Source organism: Larimichthys crocea, chromosome XI (assembly GCF_000972845.2).
Source record: "Larimichthys crocea isolate SSNF chromosome XI, L_crocea_2.0, whole genome shotgun sequence".
In the NCBI taxonomy this organism is placed as follows: domain Eukaryota; kingdom Metazoa; phylum Chordata; class Actinopteri; family Sciaenidae; genus Larimichthys; species Larimichthys crocea.
Window position 1 is genome coordinate 14,177,149 of NC_040021.1, and position 18,042 is coordinate 14,195,190.

General features: G+C 39.6%; 3 protein-coding genes across 4 annotated transcripts; 1 reads left to right on the forward strand and 2 right to left on the reverse strand.

Moving 5' to 3' along the window:
* Positions 1 to 1,210: 1,210 nt before the first annotated feature.
* On the reverse strand, positions 1,211 to 3,620 carry LOC104924698 (uncharacterized). 2 transcript variants are annotated; one of them, XM_019279015.2, is made up of 7 exons: positions 3,517 to 3,620; positions 3,172 to 3,426; positions 2,736 to 3,038; positions 2,598 to 2,651; positions 2,136 to 2,234; positions 1,705 to 1,751; positions 1,211 to 1,602 (listed from the first exon to the last, which is right to left on the reverse strand). In XM_019279015.2, the coding sequence occupies exons 1-7, from the start codon at positions 3,572 to 3,574 to the stop codon at positions 1,489 to 1,491; spliced, it is 930 nt and encodes a 309-aa protein (XP_019134560.1). In that variant the 5' UTR covers positions 3,575 to 3,620; the 3' UTR covers positions 1,211 to 1,488. The 2 variants fall into 2 exon arrangements, with proteins under 2 accessions (XP_019134560.1, XP_027139691.1); XM_027283890.1 differs by lacking the exon at positions 3,517 to 3,620 and having other exon boundaries at positions 2,736 to 2,991; positions 3,172 to 3,210.
* A 1,812-nt stretch (positions 3,621 to 5,432) lies between these two features.
* slc25a29 (solute carrier family 25 member 29) lies at positions 5,433 to 12,528 on the reverse strand. Its single transcript, XM_010738115.3, has 4 exons — positions 12,128 to 12,528; positions 9,836 to 9,879; positions 9,629 to 9,712; positions 5,433 to 8,573 (listed from the first exon to the last, which is right to left on the reverse strand). The coding sequence occupies exons 1-4, from the start codon at positions 12,153 to 12,155 to the stop codon at positions 7,803 to 7,805; spliced, it is 927 nt and encodes a 308-aa protein (XP_010736417.2). The 5' UTR covers positions 12,156 to 12,528; the 3' UTR covers positions 5,433 to 7,802.
* Positions 12,529 to 12,632: 104 nt separating this feature from the next.
* On the forward strand, positions 12,633 to 16,420 carry slc25a47a (solute carrier family 25 member 47a). Its single transcript, XM_010738116.3, has 7 exons — positions 12,633 to 12,746; positions 12,953 to 13,197; positions 13,902 to 13,945; positions 14,029 to 14,100; positions 14,199 to 14,378; positions 14,540 to 14,804; positions 15,001 to 16,420. Exons 2-7 carry the CDS (start codon positions 13,161 to 13,163, stop codon positions 15,300 to 15,302), a joined length of 900 nt encoding a protein of 299 aa, XP_010736418.1. The 5' UTR covers positions 12,633 to 12,746; positions 12,953 to 13,160; the 3' UTR covers positions 15,303 to 16,420.
* Positions 16,421 to 18,042: the final 1,622 nt, after the last annotated feature.

An 18,042-nucleotide genomic window follows, 5' to 3' on the forward strand; every position in this document is an offset into this window, starting at 1 on the left:
TTCCAATGATAATGATGACATGTTTTGTAAAGGAGGGTCAAAAAGTAAGTGTCTTCTAAAATTACGCAAAGGAAGTCAAGCGTATGAGAGGACACACTGAATTACGCACTGAAGTATTAGCACACCGGTTTTATTTTAAAGGCCACTTTTTGAAGTAGTCATTTTTGTTTTTAGCGTAACATTGACCTTGTAGATGTGCCTCATTGCAGACATATTCAGCAGTGTCGATGTTTTACAAATATACTGAATATGCCATGTTATTCACAGATCTTATGATCTGAGCGTGTCCTCAGGGACATTTTATGTACTTTGATATCCTTTACAGCATTTTAAATCTTACTCATGGCTGTTTCTCTCTCTTAACAGACACTCCCTCTTTGCCCTCATCTTTTATTCACTGTGATGCCTTTAAACAGATTGCAGTAAATGATGATGAAATGATCTGTCTGCTTCCATGGTTTGCATTCTGTTTTTGAAATATAAAAGAAACATAAACATACAGAATAGGATGATCTGCTTTCATTTAATACGCTATAACCTATCCTGGTGTGTCTTCTTGACTTCATTCATCTCCCCCTTTCTTGTCAATGTTTGTGTCTTCACCATCTCTTCAACCCCCTCAGACTCATGGCTGTAACCAATCACACACCTTAGGTGTGTAGATTAGCTGTGCTGCGCTGCACTGTGAACACAGTAGTGGGCTGGCTACAAGCATTTAAAATGCAAATAGGGCAGCACTGGGACCGGCTCCGGCAGTCTGTCACCTGCTGTGGCTGAGTGTGTCTGGGTGTATGTATGTATGTGTGTGTGCGTGCAGGTGTGAATGTGTGCATATAGGGAAAGTAGAAGGAGACGAAGACTGAAGCCAGCTCCAAACTAAATTTAATTCAGTATGTTTGCACAGGTTTGTGTCCTAAATGAAGTGCCACATTTGGCTGGGGAGCTTGGACCATTGCCTGCAAAAACACCACGTCACAAAACACTATGACTCTAAAACTACTTTGAAATTCTCTGTGGTTGGGAGATTTACACAACAAATCCTGTTTTCTTTGGTTGTCACAGCATCTTGCAACTTAAAGGGGAACACAATATTTCTAAATGTAACAAGTTTAAACTAAAGTTAGTTAACTGGAATATCTTCTCTCTACAACTACCATAAGGGTTTGTTTCATGAAATAAGTGCAGACTTAATAGTCAAGCGTGTCGTCTCTTGATTTATTATTGACCAGAACATAGTTTCGCAAAGAAAACTAATAAACACCATAACTGACAGTGAATGGAGATTTGGGAAGTCAAATGTAAAGTAATGCATTGAGGTAGAGTGTTAAAACTGTAATACTTCTCTAAAGTTAAAATGCAAAATGGAAAAGTCAAGTTAGGTTCCCACTAACTTTGATTGCCGATGGTGCAGTTACAGTATAGGTATGTGGTGTGGTAGTAGCAAAGTTGAAGTTCACAAACAGAGAAAAGATACACTGCAGTTGCAGACTATTTGTATCGGACACAGGCGTATTCAGTGGACTCGCACTCTTGGACCCACACCTCACCAGAGTCGACGGGTACAAGAATGTCAGCGTAGATCACATCGTCTGCATTCATAACCTAAACACACAGAGACACACACACACACTTCTTAACATTAAAAATGGCCAAAAACACAAAAGATTTTTGTTTCTGTATGTTCTGACATGAGCATTGACTTACATTGTTGGTACTGGCTGTGAACTGAGAGTCATCAGGCAGCTGGTTTCCTAAAGTAAAGATGCAAATGCACAGATTTATATTATATACTCTAAATTGTGTTATGTTCAGTGCTGTGCAGATGGTGTGTGATTTCTCAGGCTCATGTTGATGTCATCTGATCTATACAGGACTTATCTGATTGTATAAGTACACAGAGTAAGCTACATTATGAAACCCTCTAATATTTGCAGAATAATTTCCATCATGAGGAGTGGAAACAGAACTTGTAAGATATTAGCACATAGTGATTGCCTCAAAGACCATAAGGTACAGTTGTGCAAGGTGACGTGTGTGCGTGTGGGCATGTTTGAAAGGCACTATATACATATATAGACTTTAGTGATTTCAACAGACCCTTTTTACATAGGTTTAGGAAGGTTAGAAGAACTTACTTGTTCTTCTTTTGTTCACAACAAATGCTGCAACTAATGCTGTTGAAACAACACATGCCACCACCCCCACAGCGGCGCCGACCACATTCTGGTTGCCGTCTGAAAATGCAAAATCCACTCATTTCACATTTAAAAATCACCTACCAATGGTTAGTTGTATGTTATGTGTTCTTGGCTAGGCATACTGACCTCTTGAGGTCTGAGTGTAGTACCAAGCCCCATTAAAATCAAATCAAATGGAAAAACTGTGTGTGTTTCTCAAAACGTTAAACTATTCTTTGAAAATTTTGATTGACTATGCAAATGGTATAGTGCTTTTCACAACAGAACAGGTAAGTGAGATCCTGAATGTAGTTTAAAAATAGTTAGCTGGAGCATTCGTAAAACTTCTTTTGTGTTGGTAAGATTATTGATTTACACAATTTGTAGCCTTTATGAACAGTAGCTGATCACTAAGAATACCTTTATTTTCAGAGTCTGAATCTATGGTTATTCCTCTTCCTCTCCCTTTCATACCTAGAAAGAAAAATGGCATTTGTTGTTATCAGGTCTTTATATTTGACGCATAGGAGTCTACTAGTTAGGATCAATCATACAGACCTAAGACTCTGACTCGAAACTCCACTGAAGTGTGGACTTGTTTATCCACAGTCACCTGGCAGTGAAACTTCTTGTTTACAGGACTTTGAAAGGTGACAGTCAGAGTTATATCACAAGGAGACCCCAGTGTTATCTGATGTTGTGAGTCTTCTTGTATCTTGGCGCGAGCTTCATCCACCCACATGAAGTTGACCTCATGTGGGGACCTCAGCAGTGTATCGCAATCTTTCAGCTCTAGGGAGCTGAGGAGAATACACTGCAGTGACACCGATTTTCCAGGTATGAGTTTTAATTCAGGGCTGGCTGAAAGAAAGAAATAGTGTTTCTTTCTTTATTTTGCATGGCACGGATTTCTCACAGAATTTCTCCTGATCGGGTGAAATAAATTCTGCCTAAATTCAAACAGCAATACGACTTAAATCTTGACAGTACTCACTGTTGTAAGGAGAGACATCTGGACTTGATTGGCAGTGATAATGTCCGGCAGCCTCTGTTGTGAGATCAATTTGCAGAGTACATTTTGAGTCCTCATCCTCTGACCTAACTGTCTGGATCTCTACATTACTGACTATCGCAGTGTAATAACTTGTTTCAGTTGTGCTGAAGTGCCATATATAATAGCAGACCAAATCATCACATGGATATGCCACATTATATCTAGGAAATGACAGACCGTCTGCTTCTTTTACACCTGAAGAAACAAGATAAAGAGGGTCAGATTTCCTAAATGTTCAAGATAACATTTTAAAACTAAGATAAGATGGTGTTGCTTTTCACTCACCTGTTCTGATAATCAAAAAAAGCAGCAACTTTATCACATTGTGAGCGACGGCAGCCATCCTTTATTCACTATATATCTGTTCACTGTGAGCAAGTACACTCCTGTTGTTACCCTCAATGTTAGTGAAGAGAAACGTCATTTCCTGCATTTGCCAACATCCTCAACTTTACAGCAGTTGGTCTGACTGGTTCAAAATACGAGGTTTCCACCAAGTATCTGGCAGGAAAGTTTAATATAAACAATACAGCTGTTGTAAGTGAGGGTTTAGTTTGTGTCAGAAGAAGAAGAAGAAAAATGAGATGATGATGAAGAAGTTGTTGCTGCTTATTATATCGTGGGCTTATATCGTATTGTGATTTTTTTTTAATGATGTCTAACTAAAAATATATGTTTGACCTTCAACAGTCTTTTGTTTGAGGTTGACAACTGACCGTTTCACAAGATTTTTTCAAGCAGGTTATGAATGAAGACTGTGAGGAGACATTACCTTCCAGAACTAAGTATGGAGAAGATAAATGGATAAATAGATTAGCAGATTAGTAAATTAGTAATGTGATAATTGCTCTTTTGTGAGAGCTTAATTGTATTTTTTTAAGTTGTTGCAAAAATGGTACAAACAGCTCTTCTGTGTCTAAATGTCTTTTAGATTCATCTTTTGTCTGATGGATTTTTAAATTATTCTAACACACAAAACCACCTTTACAAGTTAAACTATTAGGAGGTAAATATTCGATGAACTGACTTGTATGTGGTGATCTCTCCAGTAAAAAATGAAAAACTCAACAGTGGATCTCACTAACAGATTTCATTTGAAGCAGTTAGTATAGATAGTAAGTGTTTCTTTCTTTCTTTCTTTCTTTCTTTCTTTCTTTCTTTCTTTCTTTCTTTCTTTCTTTCTTTCTTTCAAAGAAACTGGATGACCCTTCGAAATGTTGTTGCATTTACCACTGCCCATCAGCAGATGGCGCTTTGGTTGAGTTATTAAAAAGTACAGTCACTGCTTAAAAGATGCTTTTACCTTTTCTACTCCACCATCTTGTGAAGTTGTTTAAAGACATTCAGTTGAAAATGTGCAATACTGCGACATTATGAACATTAACATTAACAATATACAATTGTTTGATGTTGTACAGATACAGCTTTATGCCACTTCCTTACCATTAACCTATATTTTAGATTTGCTCTCTACATCAACTATTGCACAAAACCCAAAAAGACTGAAAGGGATGTTTGGTTTTCTCACTTGCCAGCTGATTGGACCATCCACCCATATAAATATACAATTCGTGACACTTTGGTTTCACCTGTCTCTTGTTTACTCAACAAATATGCTGGCTGGTTTTCCTCTGCAACACCTACTAATGCTTTGTCATTGAGTGTTAACAGACAGCAGAAAGCATGACACAGGCTTGTGTTGAATGCTCATATAATTAGATTTATTAATGAATCTATGTGAGAATAAAAACATATGAGTAAACCTTGATCCTCACACACCCACACCCATCACATGAATCCGTCATTCCAGACTGTCAATATCTAACACACCCACACCCATCACATGAATCTGTCATTCCAGACTGTCAATATCTAACACGGGAACCATTTTACATTACTAAGAGGTTCATTAGCTTTGACCTTTAATAGACTCGGAAAAAAAATATTTGTATGTCTGTGTCTATAAGCCAGGTACATTGTGCTACAACATGTACAAATAGTTTCATATGTAGCAGTAGAGCTTTATTAGACCCTATCAGTTAATGAGATTGGCATCTTATTCACAGCCTGTGAATCATTTCTTAATAACGTGAAATATTTTCATAACCCACAAGTCAGTGCTTATCAAAAATGTGAAATGCTGTATCCATCAGTCAAAGTGTAGAGATGGTTGGATTCAAAACAAACAAGCAAACAGCAGCTGAATTCTCATTTTTATTTACCCATTTGTACAGATCCGCAACAAACAGGTTATATCTGACTGTTACAAAAATATCATGTCTCAGTTTTTCTGCTGAAATCCTTTTTAGCATAACAGCAAACTCAAACTGGTCAAATAGACTTTAAGAACTGCTCAAACTCAGACATTCAGGGCAGCAAACAACTACTTTAGACTGAAAAATATATGTTATATATTTACATCAACACTTCAAAATGTTTTCACATTATTAGAGTTACATCCTGTACACACTGCATCTTTCACATCAGCTGGACTAAATATTTACCGTCAAAAAGCTTCAGGTGTGATCTACCTTACAGTGAGACGTTAACAGTCACTGTTCAAGAGACTGAAACAAGCAACTTCAAACATACCAAATATCCCTTTGTACTTTTGTCACTTTCAGTTGTCCTCATCACCCACCACCAAAACCAGAATACAAAACTTTGGGGGTTTCTCTCAGCAGCGTTGAGTTGTACAAATTAATGATGTTTAAATTGAAACAAGAGTCCAAGAAATTCCAGAAATCGCTTCCTCTTTGTGTTACAGACACCCATGAGTGAACACTGGTGTAATACATTCAACACACTGAAGGTTTTAGTGCATATGTGACTTCTTGCTCCTACACAAATGACAGTAGTTTGATTTGTCCCATGCATTTACAACTTCAGGAAAAGCTCAGAAAAGCATTCAGGTGAACAGATCCATTAGCTGTACTGACGATTTACTGCTTCGATGGGAACTGGGAACATTAGAATTTGTACCAGAGAAACTTTGATTGCGTTTATAGCAAAAACATTGTACATTCAGGCAGAAGATTTAAAGTCATCTGATACTGACCACACATGCAGAAAGCAGACAATTCCCACTCATTAACAAGACCTGTACATTATTGAGATAATACAGTAACTTTGAAAATAAATAAGTCTAATTAAAGCCATTAAAGTATATGGTACAGACAAGTTAAGAGGAACAAAACCTTAAAAAATCTTCCACAGGGAAACTTAACACACGTCTTTTTGCTCAATAAACCAAAAGTAAAACAATCTCTTTTTAAAAGTTGGCTTTCAGAGCCTCTCTAACTCATATTGTTTTGTTGTTAAAGCAATAGTTTTAGTTTTTAGCAACCATCTTCTCATACTGCAGGTTGTCTAATGCCAAAAAAAAGTCTTAATGCTTCTGGGTACAAATGTTGCTGGATCAATTTTATCCAAATTTACCCAAGCCTGAAACATTCTCAGACTGCAACAGATCACCGAAACGCACCCCTGGGGGTAATATTATGGGTTACACATTTGACAAGTTAAATATGACCAGACTGTAATTAATGAGGGTCATTCCAAATATTAGCATATTTGTTGGCCCCTCTTTTTTGTTTGAAAGGAGCATCTAGCATTATCTATGACTTTCAATGACATTACTGCAATAACTAGGTCATGTCCAGCTTTCAAATATATTCTTTTTAATATATATGTTTAAAAAATAACTAAAAACCAAAATGTACCAAAAATAAAGTAAAAAGGTACGGTGCCACATGTAGTGCCACGTTCCACCTCTGGATCAGGTCTTCAATACAGTAGTCATGTCACAATGATAAAATTACTTGGTAAAACACAACATGCCAGACAACCAAACAAGACATAAATACAGTGCCATCTACAATCCTGAAGAGCCTTTCAGACCACTGGAGTTTTGCTGAATAGAAGTGCTGACATATACTGCTTGGACTAATAGTGCTTTAGTGATGATTAGATAATAGCTGCAATGTGTCTTGGACTGAAAGCACAAGCGATAAGTTCTGGACACTTACCAAATGCTACATTCCTTCTTACTTAGCTCTTCAGAGGTTACAGTTCAGGGACAAACAGGTGCGTTGTCTTCTTTTACAAATATAAGGCAGGAAAAACATTTCCAATATATAGTAAAAAAAAAAGAAAAAAGAAGAAAGTCAGTGATATATACAGGTGCAGTTAAACACTGCACATTTCAAGATACACAGTGTGTAATCGAGAGGGGATGTTCAGTGTCGACAGTACGGACTACCTAACCACTCCATCCGCTTTGCTGCTACTCCACAAACTTTCATAAATCTCATAGCTCAAATTCCCCCCTCTTATTAGAGGTAACACCACCCCGTTATAAGTCTGCATCTTCAGAGGCAAACCTGAAACTTAAATATTGCTGCAAATAAACATAGGATGAACCTTTCTGACATGAAAGTTTATATAAACCCAGTATTGTTACTCAAAATTGGGAATGACTGGTCTGACAGTAATAAAGGGTTTGTATGGATGTATATTTTGTCTTCCCATGCTTTAAAGTGCCCATGTTGAGGGTGAGGCCCCCTGTGCTGTCACATGCTGGAGGGCTGGCCCTGCTGCTGTATCTGTGTGTGGTGGCTTGGCTGAGCCGCCTCACAGTCTTTAGGTCCTTCCTCCTGCCCCCGTGCGTACAAGAGGATCAGGGTGACGGTGGCGAAGGTAGCTGCGTTCACAGGGAAGGCCCGTAGCAGTGTGGAGGTGAGGCCTCGCGTGAACACCATGTAGCCCTCTCTCCTGACGCTCTGTCGTACACAGTCAGCAATGCTGCTGTACTGGTTGACTCCACCCACCCCATCTGCCTGCAGCCGTGATTTGATCACATCCACGGGGTAGGTGGAAAGCCAGGAGGCGATGCCAGCCATGCCTCCGGCAAACAGCAGTTTGGGGATCATGTATCGGTCATCTGGTTCACAGCCAAGGCTGCGCGTCAACACATCGTACGCCAGGAAGTACACTCCAAAGCCAGGTGTCTCGCGGATAAGTGTGGTCAACATACCTCTGTTTACACCCCGCAGACCCTCTCGATTGTAGATCCGTGCCAAGCAGTCCAGGGAGTTCTTGTAAAGCTTCCTGGAGGATTTCTTCTCTCCAGTACCCTGCATTTGCATGCGGGTTTTAGCCAACTCCATGGGGCAGCAGATGACACACTGGATGGCACCTGCTGCTGCACCGGCAAGGAACTGGTTCATGGGGGTGTCATGTCCCAGCAGCCGCATGGTGTTTCCCTGAACACCAAACACTATAGCATTGATGAATGTAAGGCCCATCATGGGGGATCCAATGCCTTTATACAAGCCGAATACCTGTAGAGGGTGTCAGAACCATCACATTAGACCATGTGTGTTAACACTTTACTATACATGAAATCACAGGCATCCAGGGACTCAGTTTTATTTCAACAGGCATCGACTTTAAATTAGCTGTATCTTAAAACTTATCTAAAAAGACAGGTTACCTGACATGTTTAAGTACAACTCTTGCATGTGCAAAACTCTTACACCATGGTTTCCTTGCACTCCCATCACAAGTAGAAACCCCCTTCCCCTTGTGACCTCGATTTTATTTCTGTTGCTGTAACCAGTATGCCTCTTTAGTTACTTCATCTTCTCAGAACAGCCATTTTTGTCTTCCTGGCACCCTCTTTAAGTCTTCCTGTAATAAAGGTGCCTACAGCCAAAGTGAAATAAATGTGAAAAGCCAAGAGGCTACTTAAGATAATGATCCTGGAATTCTCCTTCCTGTTCTCCTCTGCAGAAAAATCTAAAGCATTTTGACTCTGCTGGGAGTTATTCAGAGGTTTTTATATAATAAATCCTCTTATGTAAATTAGATTTTAAAGTACACAACTCATGCTGAAAATAGTTTTCCTAGTTGCTTGGGAGAAAATATGATAATCAGAAACAATACAAGATTAAAAACAGTGGGAATCAAAACTCTACGGAGCTCGAAAATAACCAAACGAGTCTGACCCAATTTGATAAAACTACATGTATCCCCACTCAAAGTGTTCCCAACTTTGGCTTCACAACTGAAAGTGCCCCGTTCAGTCATAAGACTGAGAGTGACATAGCTTTACTTTCAGCTCACTCTGACCTCACAGACCTTAACAGCCATCTAGGTCCAGAAATGACCGCTGGAGCTTGCTAAAGATAGATTCTGTTGAACATAACTATTGCATAGGTGTCATCGTGAGCAGCTGGAGTACAACTCTACAGCCCGGAGAGGTAGGTGACTTGAAGCAACAAACCAAAGGCTGGAAAAAACCTTCATATCAGAGCTAAAAAAATATACAGTACATAATATCACCTTAATCATGTATAGCATTAGATTTGTGTCTGTGTGTAATAAATCCACGTACCGACTCCTGCCGTATGATGGACTGGAAACAGTGATAGGTCCCACGATACAGAGGCTTATCAACACTTTGGACCTGTAGTCTCACCTAGAAAAGAAGACACTCTTCAGTGAGCAGCTAAACCCTGGAAGACCAATCTCACTTTAATACGTAATAAAAAGTTGTAAACACAGTAGAAAAGGGCTATAACATGAAAATTATGTTGCCCACCTTGACTGTGTCAAATGGGTGTCCAACCAAGACTCCAGCAGCGCCTGTAGACAGAGGAGAAACAGCGATATGATAAACGATAAATGATATTCTGACATAATTTGATTGAAAGTTGCAAATGCAAAAGCTCAAAGTGAGACATGCTCAACTCATTGTACTGCATAATTATAAAAGAGCCTCATTGTTAACTTGTTCTTTATATCATTCTTACAAAACAAGATTTGTTTTTATGTGATTTGTATTAACGTTGTTTTTAGACATCTATATAAACAATAACACTGGTTATGTTTCACCTCTTACTCTTACTGTGTATTGGTTATTGAACTGAAAGCCAACTCTGCCTTCTCACACAGCAAAATGCTCCCATTGCTCATCCAGCATCTCTCTTCTGTGCACACTGTGCAGCTCTGTGCAACCTATAAAAATCAGAACTCAGACTGTCCAACCCTCCAATAAGTCGTCATTATCCGGAGAGTTACTGCACACATGACACTTTTTCATTTTATTTTAAAAAATCTGGACCCACTGACATATTGGGCCTATCTGACCAGTCTTTGAAGGCCAAACCACTCCCTGCTGGCACTGTTGTGTAATTTTAGAGCATGCTGCCATCTCCTCCAGGGTAACACTACCTTAAGGAGCAAGAGCGAGGTCACTGGGCATCATCGTCACTCTGTAAAACTTTCTTTAGCACACCTTTAAAAGTTACATAATCTAGGCTTGTACACAGTGTATGCCTGTGTTCTGATGCCAGTCTGGGTTTCTCACCTGAGTCCATGCTGAAACCTAATAATCAAACCATAAACAACAGTAAGAGTTAACACTGAAAGGAAGGACTAGCTGTACCGTCTGGACTACAGTCACATACATGGCTGCATTAGGTTCATACAGGCAATGTGATGACTTTTTAGACTTTATAGTTATCAATTAAAAATAAAACAACTATTTTTTTATTACTGACCGATCTAATGATTATCATTTTTGGCAAATACTTTATTCAATAACAAGTTAAAAACAATTAATGAGTTTGTTTGCCAATTGTTTTTAACTTGTCTTTAACTTGTTTTTAAGGTTGCAAGCATAAAGATAACAGCCCTAATAATAACAATGAATAATAGTAATAATGAGAAAAAATATAGACTTGAATTTACAAGCCTACCTGTGTAAACAAACCACAACAAGCTAATCCTACATAAGCACCTGCTTTGTCACCTGACCCATTTGTAAAAAAGAGCCAATCAGGAACGAGTGCCGGCTGTAAGCCAGGAAAAGAACACAAGCAGGCATGTGTTTGACACAATGACGAGCGGTCAGTTTGACCTCAATGCACTGGTATGCTCCGAGGACGGGGAAAAACACGGAGAGGATGGTGCTGTGTCATGGTTGTTATCACAATTCTCTTCAGTGTGACACAAGCTTATCTTTTAATGTCTGTAGGTGCAGGCTTAGGCTTCGCAGGTGGCAGGAACGAAACCTTTGAGCTAACCCCATTCTGAGTTTTGAGGCAAACAGAAACTAGGCCACCTTTGAAGAGCAGCAACAGCAGCACCAGCTTCCCGTTTGACTGTAGATGATTCTCCGAATTGTATCAGAGAGGGTGGGAAAACCATTAAGTAAAGACAGCATGGGATTGGTCTGTGAAGGGGTGTGTGTACTGACTCATGTCATCTGCCTGTGGTGTGTGTGTGGAAACTTTCAACAGCCAAAGCCTTGGTAGCTTGGAAGATCAGGTTGCACTTGTGTAGTGTTTGCATGATTTAAAGTTGTCAGCAGGGTGTACATGTGACCCAAGCAGAAGGTTGAATCACCCTTCATGAGGAAGCACTGACATTCCCATTTCTTCGGCATGTAAATATTGAGATATGATGCATGTTTACGTCTACATTTTTAACCTAACCTTCTGACTGACGTGTTTTATCAACGACACAAGACTACTGTATTGAAAATAACTGATAACATCATCAGTTTCTATCTGACTCTGCACCCAGGGATGACTCATTCAACCACATGGTCTGCCACCAGGTCAGATGCAGTTAGTGTGGCATGTATGGGATTTTTATGGTGGGGTGGTTTCCATTGTTTAAAAAAAAAACACACTTGCAATCTTATGAGCGAGTTGCATCATCATGCATTAGTGAGGGCTGGTGCTGGAAGACTTTCTGTTTGCCCTACTGTTTTAAAGAACAAGAGAGGCTTTTCACCACAGCGAGAAGGTCTCAAATCAATGTGTCTCTATGGCAACGGCGCCTTACTCCTCTGGTGAACTATCAACCGCAGCTGTCACTGACTTACCTCCGATGCATCCAGCAACGAAGTCCATCACCGCTCCTTCACGTCACCCGGCTGTAGACGGACTGAGTGTGACCTAAGGTTAACTAAAGAGGGCTCCCTCAATCCCAACACTGCAACTTCGCTGCACACCTGTCACTGCCCCGAGACTTTTAATCTAGGTAGATGACACTTTCGGTTAGCGTCTGGGTTACTAGCACTAGCACTGGCGGGATATTTACAAGCCCCCCCCTCCCTCCTCCACAATGCAGAGCAGTGTTATTATATCTAACCGGTTATTTATCTGGCTCTATAGTTACTCTAACACAGCTTTCCTGTTGACCTACTCGACCTCCATAAACCGGCGTAGCGCTCACAGCCAGTGCGGACACCCTATCAAGGAGATTTATCTGTAGCAAGGAAGCTAACGTCGCAGGAAGTAACTACTAAGGGGGAGGGGGCGGGAATTACCGGCACCGGGTAGCCAATCAGAACGAAGAGATAACGCTACACCCCCGCGCGTCGCGAGTAATCCTCGTCGCTCATTGGCTGAATGCCGCAAGGGCTCCCAGCGCTGAAGTGCGTCACTGATACCTTGTGATGTTTGGCTTTGTGAGTCCGTGTGAGTGAATGAAGAAGGCAGGTTTGTTATGTAATCAACTCTGTGCGTTTCACGTGATTAATAATCAGTACATAGCACCAAGAAATGATATCAAATAATATATTAAGTTTATAGAGTTGCCTCACAAATCGAATGATTATTTATATGTGAATAATAATGTGACATAATTGAAAATGTTCAAATGTTTTTTATTTATTTATTTATTTTTTGTTGTTGCATATACACAGTTTCCGTGCGCGAACGTGCCCTTTTTATAAATAGTGATCCTTTCGGCTATTTTCGGCTAAAGTCGGAGCCAACGCTTTCAGTCGACCTTGTTTGGGCTAGCAGTCAGACACGCCTCTGGATGTGACAGCAACACACTCAAGGTTACGACTGGAAGAAGAATGGGCCCAGATCTGACACATATCTGTTGGTCAGTCACCGTCTGACAGGATGCATATCGCCGATTTCGTGTCCGGATCATTTGCAGGTAACAGCTAACGCTGGCTTGTCATTCATTTCACGTTTAGCACGAGTCGGCTGCAGTGTTTGCTAAAAAAAGCTAGCTGCCGTGTGTAGCTCGTGCATGGTGCCATTATAACATGACAGCACGCGAGACGATGAGATAAACCCTGATCTTCATTTGTACTTGTCTTGTCATATCTGTAACCACAAGATAATTTAATCTGATGGATTAAGGTAAACCAAACCGACATACCAGACCTGTCATCTGCGCATCTAAACAGGTTAATGTTGGATACACTAAGGTTGAACGGTTCAGGGTCTCATTAAAACATAGGCTTTCTGTAAATATTAAATGAGCTATTGATCTGTCATCTTTACTCTTAATCTAGTTTAGTCCATCTAACATAACGATTAACAGCTGAAAGAACATTGGGAAAACATGGTGACAATAAATACATTGAAACTAATGAATGTGTCAAGAAAAGTTAGAGGATCTAGTGTTATAATATGTGTTGTATCACTTTGTTATGGCTTAATTTGTATATTTCAAATGGTTTGTTTTGCCTGACTACTTTCACTTTTTTTTTTAAAGATGCAAACCAGTTACGCCTCATATTTTACCCTCCTGTCAACAACACGTTTATAAAAGAGTCGCAGTTAAGCTCAGTAAAGCTAGGCTCAGAAGTTAAGATAAGCTCAGAACCTTGAACATTGTTTGTGTCCACACAGGGGCATGTGGAGTTGCAGTGGGCTACCCTCTGGACACAGTGAAGGTACATGAAGTAACACGTGTATCTGAAAGACGGCAAAACAACAAATAGACTTCATTTTTACATCGTGTTCTTTATTGTTCTAGGTCCGCATCCAAACCCAGAAACAGTTCACTGGACTATGGCAGTGTACAGTGGCCACATTTTCAAAAGAAGGGGTAAGTAGAATTAGTGTGGACGTTAGAGTGCCTGCTACAAAATGTTCTGAAAAAAAATCTGCACTGAATGTGACAGTCTGCCAAAAATGTGTCACCAGGTCCATGGCTTCTTCAAAGGAATGTCCTTTCCCATCACCACAATCTCCATGACTTCTTCAGTGGTGTTTGGCACATACAGGAACTGCCTGCAATGTCTAAGCCAGGCGCGAGGAGATGGCTGTGGTCCAAACACCAAACTCGAAGTCTTCCTGTCTGGTTTGGTAGCAGGTATAGCTCAGGTAACGCTCTCAATAATTGAGACTGAAACGGGTAATGTGATGCATAGTTCTTTTCCATGTGTATATTAGGCATGTAAAAAATTAAAAGGCTTCTTCACTGAAAACAAGCATAAAATAAATGTTTACCGCTCACTGGATCTCTCCTTCTCTTCCTCTGACAGATATCAGTCATGTCTCCAGGTGACATTGTAAAAGTACGTCTGCAGTGTCAGACAGAGTCCAAGCGAGGAGGAACCAACATTCCCAAACCCAGGTACCATGGCCCAGTTCACTGTGTGCTGAGCATTATCAAAGAGGAGGGGATCATGGGGCTCTACAGAGGAGCACTCCCACTCATGCTAAGAGACGGGCCATCATACGCCACATATTTTTTGACTTACGCATACATCTGTGAATGGCTGACAGAAAACGGCAAGAATAGACCAGGTGAGCGAAGTCAACTCTGCATTTTGACACTGGTAAATTTATCTTGATGCATGTTTTCATATTCTCAATTACAGCCCATGTGAAAAACTCTTTCCCCATGTTATGTCTGAAAGACTTTGAGAAGGACAAAAATTTAAGTTGACATTTTGAAAGTGAGTGTATCCCTTTAACATATGTGCCTTTTCTTTTCCTCCAGATTGGAGTGGTGTGATGCTGGCCGGGGGAATAGCAGGAATGGCAGCTTGGACAATAGGAACACCTATGGACGTGATCAAAGCGCGCCTGCAGATGGACGGAGCACTGGGCATGAAGCGATACAATGGGTTTTATCACTGCATCACTGAGACAGTGAGGACGGAGGGGGTAGGAGTGTTCTTCAGGAGCTTAGGCATCAACTGTCTGCGAGCATTCCCCGTCAACATGGTGGTGTTTGTTACATACGAGGTTCTCACTGGTTTCCTCCGAGGCGGACCTGACGGTGCTTCATTTAGGGTTTGAGTAGTATTGACCAGGGATGGACTGGCAATCTGGCATACCGTGCATTTGCCTGGTGGGCCGACGTGCTACGTGGGGGTTGTTGTGGGCTGCTCTGGTCCAAAATGCCAGGGCCGATTTTTTTGTCCCAGTCCGCCCATGGTATTGACTACCTCAAGTCTCAATGTTCTGTTGGGGTTTGTCTTTCTGTTTAATGGTACATAATGGCAAAGACATGAAAATGTATTTTGCATTGCAGTGTTCTTAAGATTTTTTTTTTTTTCACTAACATCTGTTACATGTATAATATTCAGTTAGATAGGGTTAAGTATCCTAATATGCTCAGGAAAAATTGCAGTCATGGGCACTGCTGGTGCCATAGATTGGAACAGCAACCTTCTAACCACTAGATGGCATCCATGACCAGCATGTTACTTCTGCTCCATATTGATGATCAGTAAACTGTCCACAAGACTAGTGTAGCTAGAAGAACAGTGTACCAAGAAATGTTAACTTTAATTTTAATTTAATGTTTTTAGACAGTTGAATTAGAAAGTTAGGCTTTGACAACTGTGTTCAAAACCTTTTAAGGTCTGGGTGAGCTGCAGCACGCACAATGCAACAAGCATGGTACTCGTCCATACCCATGCAGCATGTAGACATATCAATGGCAACTCTTTTCCAGCTCAGCAGAAAAATGGCAAGGCTGGACAGTCTGAATAAAACATATTTTGATATTTTAAACCTTGGTGAAATGTATTTATGAAAGGATTATCCTATAAATAGAATTATCATGAGAAGCAGTAGACTCAGGTTCTGGCTAAATGTTTGCATATCAGTACGGACAGAAAAGATGCTGTTAAAATCCAATACTGAAATCCTCAACGCAAACCGTCTGTAAACTGAACATGTGACTCATTTGTTTTATTCCATCCTAACAGTTATATTTCTCAAAATACAAATGTACATTTTAAGCAGTGTTACTGATGTATGACTGATTTCAGAGTGTGAGACAGTTAAATCAGAGTTTCCCAACCCACCAGGGAAAAAATGTGAATTTGTGAATGTGAAAAATGTATCTGTATAATTATGATGGACATGCTTATTGTGCCTTTCATAGTAAAGGTTGTTGATAAATGAAATGGTTATTGTTGCATTCATTCAACACAACTATTCTAGCATCTTTGTACACATGACCAAATGTAAATGAAAATGTTCACATAAGTCAGACTACAAGCGGTTTTTCAACCTGCAGCCAAAGGGGACACCCAACCAAATTGATATATATACATGAATATGAAATGATGTCGACCATAATGATAGTGAAGTGCCAAGTACATGGTACACACAAATACATAATCACAAAGGTTACAAGTTGATAAAGTGGCCATACTCTAAAGTGAAGTGCCAGAGCTGCACATTTTAAATTTTAATGAATGTGGGTGAGAATCTGAATGAATGATTCAGATGTAGTTAAGAACTTAACATGTGTTGCCCGAGATCTCGTGAAAAATGTATACGGCTATCTAGATTTAGGAAATATATAGAGTTTTGTGTTTTTATATGTGGCTCTAACAGTGACTTTTGACAGTAATAAAACACACTTTATAAATAAATAAAAAATGATCATAAATGAGATGCATACAGACTATCGACACTGAAATAAATGCAAAATAATTAACTCCTTAATTAAGTCCATTCCTATTCCTTTATACTGTACCGTGTTTCAGGTAAAAATCAAATGTTGCTGTACGTACTGTGCTGTGCTGTTGTGTGGAGTTGTAGCACCATGTATTATATGAGTAGGACACCATGTTGGTAATGTCACACACATTCGCACAAGTCCGAGATACTTGAAATTTACAATGTTACAGTTATTTTTGGTGCTTTAAGCCTTTTTATTGTTCTGCAGGGCTACAGGGCATAAGACTAGCATAGATGTTATCCTCACCCCATAACAAGGAAAATCTATTTAATCATAATATAATGCATGCAATGTGATGTGTGTTTCATGTAATTCTATTGATTTGAAAAACGTTGTTCTAAAATCTACAGATTTTAAATAAATAACTAAAAAATGTGCATCTTCCTCTCATTGATTATTTTAAAGATATGAAAACAATAGACATATAACCTCAAAAGATACTCTAAATCGTTAAAATGTTTTCAAGGAGACTTGTTCTATCTCCTGTGTACAGTCTTAAGTAAAAGTACACATTATATCTTAAATTCTAAAATATCATGTTCAAATGCAAACTACACTCAATCACTCAAAAGTTTTGTCTGGCTTGAAGTGTACCACACAGAAACAATCTGTGACACCATTTCTGTCTATGTAGCCTCATAAATGGATTTTCAACAAGGACCTGCTAGTGAAGATTATTATAACTGATTCTATGCTCTAAATATACCCTCAAAACCATGAATGTGAATTAAAGATTGGTACAGTAAGTGCACAGAATGAATGGATTTCGATATAAATTCGTGCTTGAGTTTTAAGTCGGAGAAGAGTCAAGATATGCAAAAGCTTTTTGAATATAGCAGCCACTTATATTTCCATCCATAGTAAGAGTGACAAACAAGCCTATTCTTTAATGGTGTAATTAAATGTATCAGATTTTCCCACAAGAAATGTCAAGTGGTGAAGTGGTGAGTGAACCACCACTTCCCCAACCGGCCCACAGGCATCATCACTGCAATGACTCTTAATAATCTCTTTTCTCTCTTTGGGTTGTTGTTGTGTGAAATGACAATTATAAACTCA